Source organism: Phyllobates terribilis, unplaced genomic scaffold (assembly GCF_046119375.1).
Source record: "Phyllobates terribilis strain yellow unplaced genomic scaffold, ASM4611937v1 Scaffold_2__4_contigs__length_985480577, whole genome shotgun sequence".
NCBI classification, from domain to species: Eukaryota; Metazoa; Chordata; class Amphibia; order Anura; family Dendrobatidae; genus Phyllobates; species Phyllobates terribilis.
The window spans coordinates 324,219,011-324,228,725 of NW_027362762.1; the positions used below are offsets into that span (position 1 = coordinate 324,219,011).

At 39.7% G+C, this 9,715-nt stretch overlaps 1 protein-coding gene across 1 annotated transcript in view; it reads right to left on the bottom strand.

The window, feature by feature from the left end:
• ADPRHL1 (ADP-ribosylhydrolase like 1) overlaps positions 1-8,768 on the bottom strand; it is a 97,579-nt gene extending 88,811 nt beyond the window's left edge. Inside the window, exon 1 of the mRNA XM_073664415.1 lies at positions 8,441-8,768. Coding sequence (XP_073520516.1) covers positions 8,441-8,654 — 214 coding nt within the window. The 5' untranslated portion in view covers positions 8,655-8,768. The remainder of the gene's footprint in view (positions 1-8,440) is intronic.
• Positions 8,769-9,715: the final 947 nt, after the last annotated feature.

Below are 9,715 nucleotides of genomic sequence, written 5' to 3' on the forward strand. Positions count from 1 at the left end.
GCTGTCTGGCGGCCTTTACGCAGGACATATAACGTTTTCTCTGACAGCTACACGTGTTCCTGGAATCTTACACGCATTCAACATACCAACTGTGGTAGATTGACTCACTTGGCTGCTTTCAGAGCTAGACACAGGAATACAGTGTCCATTTTAGGACATGATCAGATATCAAAATCAAACATCAGAATGAAAGTGATTCTGACAAGTGATTTTGACGAGTGATTTTGACGAGTGATTTTGACGAGTGACTTTGATAAGTGACTTTGACAAGTGACTTTAACAACAGTAATAATAATTAAAAAAAAAAAGTAACTGTTCGCTGGTGGGACTTGAACCCAGAATTCTGTATCCCAAAGCCAGTGCACTAACCACTGAGCTATAAACTCAGCTGTAGAAACATAGGAGTGTCTGAAACTCTTAACACATCAGGATGACAATCAGAGTGTAAGATCTTAAAAGTAAAATACCCCTGTAGTTTGTGTGCTAAATAGGCATAATTAAAAAAAAAAATCTTATTCCTATCAGGATTTGAACTCTAACACTACAGTTTTAGAGGCTGATGCCTTACCATTAGAGCTATCCAGTCACCCACTTTTTGACAGTTAGGGTGATCAATGAGTGGAACAGGCTGCCACGAGAGGTGGTGAGTTCCCCTTCAATGGATGTCTTCAAACAGAGGATGGACAGATATCTGTCTGAGATGATTTAGTGAATCCTGCTTTGAGCAGGGGATTGGACCAGATGACGCAGGAGGTCCCCTCCAACTCTACCATTCTGTGATTCTATGATTCTAAGTGATACTAACTGATAGCTTTTCTTGTCTTATGAGATCAACCATGAAAATACTCAGGGTGACTAAAAGTCATTGTGATTCTGATTCAGGTGTTTGAAGAAAGTCACACATCAGACTCACATATCAAAATCAAACATCATTTGAATTAGGCTTGCTTGCAGTCTGTGCATAAGTCCCAATGAGTTATAGACAAGTTTGCACTGAAAATCATATAACCAAATAGAACTCCTAGGTTTTAACAACTGAGTTTATAGCTTAGTGGTTAGTGCACTGGCTTTGGGACACAGAATTTTGGCTTCAAATCCCATCAACGAACAGTTACTTTTTTATTATTATTATGGTTGTAAAAGTCACTTGTCAGAATCACTTGTCACGTCAGAATCACTTGTCACATCAGAATCACTTGTCAGAATCACTTATCAAAATCAGTTCTCAGACAGGGTATTTAGCCTCAAACTGACATCATTCTGATGTTTGATTTTGATATCTGATCATGTCCTAAAATGGACACTGTACAGGAACATTTTCATCTGCAGGTTTATTCAATATAGCATAAAGTACTGCAGGTTTAACAAAATAAACATGGCCTTGCTGGCATAATGGCAAACAAAAAGATACCACGCTATTAGCACAAAGTATTTAAATTTTCAAATGTGGACTCCTGTCTGGCCAAAAATATTACCAGCACAAAATATTTCTATGCACAAATCTGGTCTTGTTTCAGGACCATGCTATTGGCACAAAGAAATGTGGACTCCTGCCTGGAACACAATATTAGCAGCACAAAGAGTTACTGAATATGCTGAAATGTGATCTGGTGTCTCTGGACCACACAATTAGCAAAAAGGATTGATCTGCAGAAAGGATCGATTTCGCAGCCACACAGGATCCTATCTATCTGAACTAGATGACTGACAATCAACCGCCTAGCTAACTATCTCACTATCCAGTAGCAGCAGCAGAAGCAGCTTCTCTGCGCTGTTACACTGACAAAATGGCGCCAAAACAACATGTCCGCTCTTTATATGGAGAGGGACATGTGACTTCGGCAGCCAATGATACAAGCCCTTGTGTCTGGACATTGTGGATGGTTTCTGCGCCCTGATTGGCTGTAGGGAATCTCCACACATTAAGGAAAAAAAAAGTTATGAATAACAGTTCGCCGCTGCTCTGTCCTCTCCCCACCCCCTCCTCTCATTAAACACATCCCTCCACTCATCATACAGCACTACTATCCTAGCCAAAGTCCTAAAAATAGCATTAGTGGACACGCGATCATTTAGCATACTTTGGCTAAATTTTGCAGATTTTGAGTAAAAACGCTCTGGGGTCCAAACACGAATCCGAATGTGTAATGTTCGTGCCGACTTTGAGATTGGCAAACATTTTCCAAACGTGACTGGTGAGTCAGTGTGTTACCTGTACACTTACACTATACACTATATACTATGTACAGAGATCCTGTGTATAATGGCACTGGTGATCCCTGTATTATCTGTACACTGACACTATATACAGAGCTCCTGTGCATAATATCACTGGTGATCACTGTATTACCTGTACACTAAACACTACAAACAGAAACGGGGTGTATAATGTCACTAGTGATCACTGTATTACCTGTACACTATACACAGAGCTCCTGTGTATAATATCACTGGTGATCCCTATATTATCTGTACACTGACGCTATATACAGAGCTCCTGTTTATAATGTCACTGGTGATCACTGTATTACCTGTACACTATACACTATATACAGAGGTCCTGTGTGTAATGTCACTTGTGATCATTGTATTACCTGTACACTAACACTATATACAGAGCTCTTGCATATAATGTCACTGGTGATCACTGTATTACCTCTACACTGATACTATATACAGAGCACCTGTGCATAATGGCACTTATGGTAATAGTATTGTGTTTTTTTTATTAATGATTAGTATTGTAGTATTCGGTCACTATGTGGTGGTAATATGTAGTCTGGTCACGGTGTGGTGATATTTCTCCCCTGTATGTGGTATTATTCAGTCACTATGTGGTGGTAATATGTGGTCTGGCCATGGTGTAACTGTATTTGTTCCTTGTATGTGGTATAATTCGGTCACTATGTGGTGGTAATATGTGGACTGGTCATGGGGTGGTGGTATTTTTTCCTTGTATGTGGTTTTATTCGGTCACGATGTGGTGGTCATATGTGATCTGGTCATGGTGTGATGGTATTTGTTCCGTGTACGTGGTATTATTCAGTCACTATGTGGTGGAAATATGTGGTCCACGTGTAATGGTATTTTTCCCTTCTATGTGGTAATATTGGTCATTATTAAAAAAATGTATGTGACACATTCTCTTAAAGAAAATACATAAAATATACCTAAAAAGAGTATTAGATATTTTAAGAATTTTTTAATAGGTTAGAGTAGAGTATGGCCCTGCCAAAAGAATCTACCTTGTCATGGTGGCAGGCTTAAAAAATCTTTCAGCCAAAACAAAAGCTGATGGCTTTGTATGTGATATGGTGTCATGGGGAAAATTAAAATACAGAGATGAGAGAGAAGAGCCTGCACTCTTCTTTGTGCAGCTGACCTTCTCCTTTGGAATTAGGTAACCATAGATACTCCAATGGCTAAACAGATGTGAGGCCTTGCTTCAGGAATGTGGATTAGATTTACGACCGAGATAAGCATTTTAAAAACTTAAAGAGCTAGGATTCTCCTTTTGTGTGCTTACTAGAAAAGTAAGAAGGGAGGTTTGCATGAACTGCGCTTATTCAATATATAGGAAAATCATATTTTCAGAAATGTGATGAAGTGACAAATGCAAAGTATAATTTCAAGTGCTGAGCGATGACCAGAATCCTGTCAACTGAATACAGACCTGATAAATAAGTCTACACCTGGCATATTTGGTCTCTATGCAAAGTTAAAATCATGATATAAAATATGACTTTGCACTTGCGACTCTCCGAAGTTTTCTTGGTTTATCCTTTTATTTTATGCAACTGTATATTCTATATTGTTTTGTCTCCTTTGTAAAATCTTTTGCACATTTTTATAAATCCTGCCCATCGTTCTGGATTAAATATAAAATGTAATAGTTCTATTACTTTTGTTCTGTAAACTGCAACCCCAAGCCATAGGCTACCAAAGCCAGAACCAGGCATCCAGTCAGCCTGTATAAAACACGACTGGTGGTGGCCGCTAATAATCTTTCTTGGGTTATCGTGAAATTAGCAGTGATTGTAAGGGGGTATATACATATATTCCATGTGTTGGAATCCGGGGGTGTATATATCATACGCTCACTCTTAGCTTTCCAATAACTGGCCTGTTAATGCAAAAAGCCTGCAACCTCCTATGTTAATCGTCGGCCAACTGTGTAATTGTCCAAACGATAGGGGCAGCAGAGAGCTGCTCACTCAAGAGATCACAGCCGGTTGTTCAGCGTGACATTCATGGGCTGCGATAATTTTGACAAATGGTGTTCAATGGGAACTGTTAATGTTTGATTGGTGAGGACATGGTACAGAAGTGGAGTTTTTCCAAGAGTAGAAAGTGGGACTGTGGAAGGTTCGAGGGGTGAAGGCTGAGCTGAGGTGGAGCCTGGGCAGAGTCTAAAGGGGGCCCGAAAATATTGTCAGTATGGGGCCCTGAAATTCCTGGTGACAGCCCTGGTTCCAGCAACGGGGAAAAACATTTTTCTACAGTGATCCCTCTGCATGAGGAGGAGAGCTGTGTAGCTATTATGTTGCAACCTACTCTGTACTCATCTATAATTTTAGTCCAGGAGAGAAGAAAAGTGGACATTCTGAACTCACTCTACTTCCTATAACAGCAGGATATTAAGGGAGCCAGGACAGATGCGTAACAACTTCACACCAAGCATTTTTGGTGGTTATCCAATGAAAACATGTTATCACCTATTCGCAAAATAGGTGATAAACTGCTGGGACCCGCACCGATTTGCAGATCAGTAAATTTTTATCCCCGATTGGGAACTTTCATCCACATTACAAAATGGAGTGACATTAATTTTCTATGGGACAGCGCTCTGCATCCCCATAGGAAAGGAATGGTGTGGCGGTCACACATGCACACTGCGGCTCCATTCTAATTGGGTTCAAATTTTACCTGTTCTGCTGATCAGTGCAAGTCCCAGTGGTCATACTCCCGCCGATCAACAAGTTATCACCTATCCTGTGTATAGATGATAATTTGATTTTCCTGGACAACTCCTTTAACAGCTAACTCACTGGGAATTTTATAGTTATCCCCATTACTCCTCAAGAAGAATTTCCCAAGTGTAATTGGTACATTCGTTATAATATGAGGATACTCTATAGCAATGGTTTTCTCACTGGTGAGGCTGGCCTCAACAATGAGGAGTTTGTTGCTGTTGAGGTGCAGTTGAGGAACTGGTTTTCACAGATCTGATAATAGCTGCAGTGTTATTTCTCTGGCTACAACAATACATGCTTTAGCAACATGGTTGACTGAATCATTTATAACTAATTATAACATTATGCAGAGATTTCTACCCATATAAATGTAAAGATAAGAGATATTTTTTAGTTTTGGCTTGGACTTCCACCACACATCATGGGGCCCACTTGTCACCTCATTCTGTCAGGTGAGACCACAGTAGAAAAGGCTTGAGAAGCCCCGCTCTATAGAAAGAACATGTGTGGCAAATTCTGAGTCAGTGACAATAATTACTGTTCTTCACTTGTGTACTGCTAACAAAATCATGAAAATATGATTGGTTTAAGGGTACAAGATTCTTGGAGTAGAGTAACACTGCCCTGGACCATGAGGGATTCAATCACTAACCCATTTTCAGTAGACATCTCATAATTATCACAGGTAGGATTACAAAAAAGATAATGCCTATTAATGGGCAATGCAGGGTGCATTAATAAAAGGTGATGGACACAGCTCACCTCCTCCCTCTCCATGCACAATAACTTCTTCAGAGTAGGACTAGAAAACTGTCCCATAGAAGTCTATGAACATCTCAAGACTACAGGTTTCTATGGTCCATGTGGCTGTTTTGAAACGTATATGTGTATGCTATTGCCAGCAGCCCAGGCATAATCAGCTTCCCCATAATCATGTGCATAAAAAATGTAATAAAATCTACATCAGAAAATAAAAACAGATTGCTAAAATAAAACAATAAGGGCCCTGATTCCTTAAGTCTGCCTTTGTGTACACAAGTCTTAATGAACAGTGAGTGCCACTGAAGTAAAATGCACCTAATTCATTAAGAGGCGCACATCACTTTATGAACTACACGTAATTGGCGTGCGACGTCACAAGAAGTGTACTCTAGTTGAATATACTCTTCCAAAATGAATACCCTTAAAGTGGAGTCAATTTTCTTGAATTAGTCGAATGGACTACACTGTGTTCCAAATTATTATGCAAATAATATTTTCTCAGATTTTCCCAAATTACCTATATGAATTGCAGTCATTGTAATTTTCCAGTCAAATAACTATTAGAGTACAATTGAAAGGTTTTTGTACAAACTGCCTATGATAACAGTATATTTTTTAAAAAAATAAAAAACTCAAACTGCACTCAAAATGCATGTTCCAAATTATTATGCACAGCAGAGTTTTCAACCTTTTCATTTTAATAAAGAACAAAAAAATGGTCATTTTTGAAATTATAAGCATTAGCAGGTTATTACAAACTGAAATCAAACAGTTTTCAACTCAAAACTTTATTCTAGGTGATGTTACATTTGCACATAGGACCCCTTGTTCGAAAGGAGCTTCTGAACTCTCTCGTCCATTGAATTTGTCAGGTTTTGGATGGTTTCTGCTTTAATTGTTTTGCATGAGGACAGAATACCCTCCCAGAGCTGTTGCTTAGATGTGAACTGCCTCCCGCCATCATTGACACTCCTTTTGATGATGCTCCAAAGGTTCTCAATGGGGTTGAGGTCAGGGGAGCATGGGTGCCACACCATAAGTTTGTCCCCTTTTATGCCCATAGCAGCCAGAGATGCAGATGTGTTATGTGCAGCATGAGACGGGGCATTATCATGCATGAAATAATCTCGATGGTCCAGATGGATGGAGTGGAGGATGGCTGGTTGATGGACACCCCATGCAAACACGGCTACGGCGCTAACAAGGAGGAGGTGGAGTAATGTTTTGGGCTGGAATCATTGGGAGAGAGATTGTCGGCCCTTTTAGGATCCCTGAAGGGGTAAAGATGAACTCCATAATGTATGTTGAGTTTCTCAAACAGCACTTCCTTCCATGGTTCAAGAAGAAGAACCGTGTATTCCGCAGCAAAATCATTTTCATGCATGATAATGCCCCGTCTCATGCTGCACATAACACATCTGCATCTCTGGCTGCTATGGGCATAAAAGGGGACAAACTTATGGTGTGGCACCCATGCTCCCCTGACCTCAACCCCATTGAGAACCTCTGGAGCATCATCAAAAGGAGTGTCTATGATGGCGGGAGGCAGTTCACATCTAAGCAACAGCTCTGGGAGGGTATTCTGTCCTCATGCAAAACAATTAAAGCAGAAACCATCCAAAACCTGACAAATTCAATGGACGAGAGAGTTCAGAAGCTCCTTTCGAACAAGGGGTCCTATGTGCAAATGTAACATCACCTAGAATAAAGTTTTGAGTTGAAAACTGTTTGATTTCAGTTTGTAATAACCTGCTAATGCTTATAATTTCAAAAATGACCATTTTTTTGTTCTTTATTAAAATGAAAAGGTTGAAAACTCTGCTGTGCATAATAATTTGGAACATGCATTTTGAGTGCAGTTTGAGTTTTTTATTTTTTTAAAAATATACTGTTATCATAGGCAGTTTGTACAAAAACCTTTCAATTGTACTCTAATAGTTATTTGACTGGAAAATTGCAATGACTGCAATTCATATAGGTAATTTGGGAAAATCTGAGAAAATGTTAATTGCATAATAATTTGGAACACAGTGTAAGTAGCCCCGTCCCAACAATTCTCTGCCCATTTTGGCAAGGATGATGTGCAAACAGAAAGTGTTGCAACATTTTTGAGCAACTCCCAAGTTGCACTGAAATTTTGCAACATTTGAAGGTGTTTTATGCCAGAAAACTGGCGAAAACACCTTCATGAATCCGGGGGCCTTTGTATCTGCTTTTTCCAACAATATAGGTGATACCTCCCATTTGGTTGCCATACGATAAAAATAAACTCTGCCTATATGATAGTTTATCTTTATAGTGGGGCTGCATTTAAAGTTTGAGTTTATAAAATTGGCTCGTATTACATTTTTGCTTTTAACCCAATTTTCCTCTCAGCGTTTTTATTATTATTATTATTATTATTATTGCTGTTTTTTTTAATCAAATCCAGGAATGGAATGGAATGGGAAATATAAAGGAAGAATATATTTGTCCTCTTCTAGTTCTGGCGCAAAAAAACTGCCGCTGCATTTTCCTAAAAAAAAAAACCCTGGCTGTGAAACCACTCTAAAATTTTTTTTAGAAGAGAAGGAGAATCAAATGGCTAGTAAGACCAAGTAGGAACTAACAATTGTAAATTTATTGTTGTGCTGTATTGCTGGTTTACTGTTATGATGAATGTACGATCTTATAACATTATTCAGATTTAGATGTAAAATTCTTACCTGTGACGAGAGACTCTGTAGTAGCCACATGCATTAAGGTGTTGTGACTGATTGGCCATTTGTCTGCTGATAGCAACAAATTCTCTAAACCTCCAAGTTCTTTCAGCCTCTGAAGAATCTTAACACCGGAAGGACAAATTTCCCAGCTAAAGCTTCTATATCCCAGTGAATCTCCCACCGCAGCCAGGAGCATAGCAGCGGTAAATTTCTCCATGATGAGAGGACTGCAGCTTGTACTTCTCTTTTGTCTGACAAGGACCAGGTCTAACTTTAGTGTCACTCTATGGCTGGCAGATCTCCTGTCACTGGCTATAAATGGCAGTGCTGTCCTTATCACAACCTGTTACATCCCCCTTTACTAGCATTTCTTTAACTGGACAGTGTCTATTCACACCATTCTAGAAATTTGTTACTGTCTAATAAATTCCTCTCCTTGTTATTGCATATTAACCTGTAAGGCTTGTACAACTATAAAGCAATAAAATTCATTTTAATCAATAGATCTTGGAATAAAAATAAGTTCCACAATTGGATGTGTTTAAAGGGAACCTGTAACCAGAAATAATGCTATTATCTTGCAGATATGCCGTTAATCTGCCAGTTAATAGCGTTATTATGCTGCCCGTCGCCTGCACGTAGCTGAATGCAGCGGGTAGAAAATGAACTTTATTCTCCCCGGCAGCATTCAGTTTCAGTCATGGGGATGGCGCTGGCGCTGGTTCAGTCACCACCCTAAGAATACAGAGAGTCTGCTGTAACCGCGCCCCTGGCCTTGACTGATACTGGTTTTGCATTGCGGCCGGCTATCAGTCAGGACCGGGGGGCACGGTTACTGCAGACACTCTGTATTCTTAGAGCCGTGACTGAATCAGCTCCGGCGCCACTCCATGACTGAAACCGAATGTTGCTGGGGAGAATAAAGTTAATTTTCTCCCTGCTGCATTCAGCTACATGCAGGCACCCGGGTAGCATAATAAAGTTATTAACCTGCGATTAACCACATATCTGCAAGTTAATAGCGTTATTTCTGGTGACAGATTCCCTTTAATAAAATGTTCCTGTGCTGAGATAATCTTATAAATGTGCCCCTGCTGTGTACTGTGTAATGGCTGTGTCTGACCGTACAGGAACATGGTCTGATCATACCACAGCTCCTGAGCAGGGGAAGACGTAAAAGAATATACAGACATTACTGCCGGGGATCACAGCTGATTCTTTTTGTGAGGAAAAACATTTCCTTGCCTCTTTTTAAGGGATGTTTTACCTCAAAGAAAG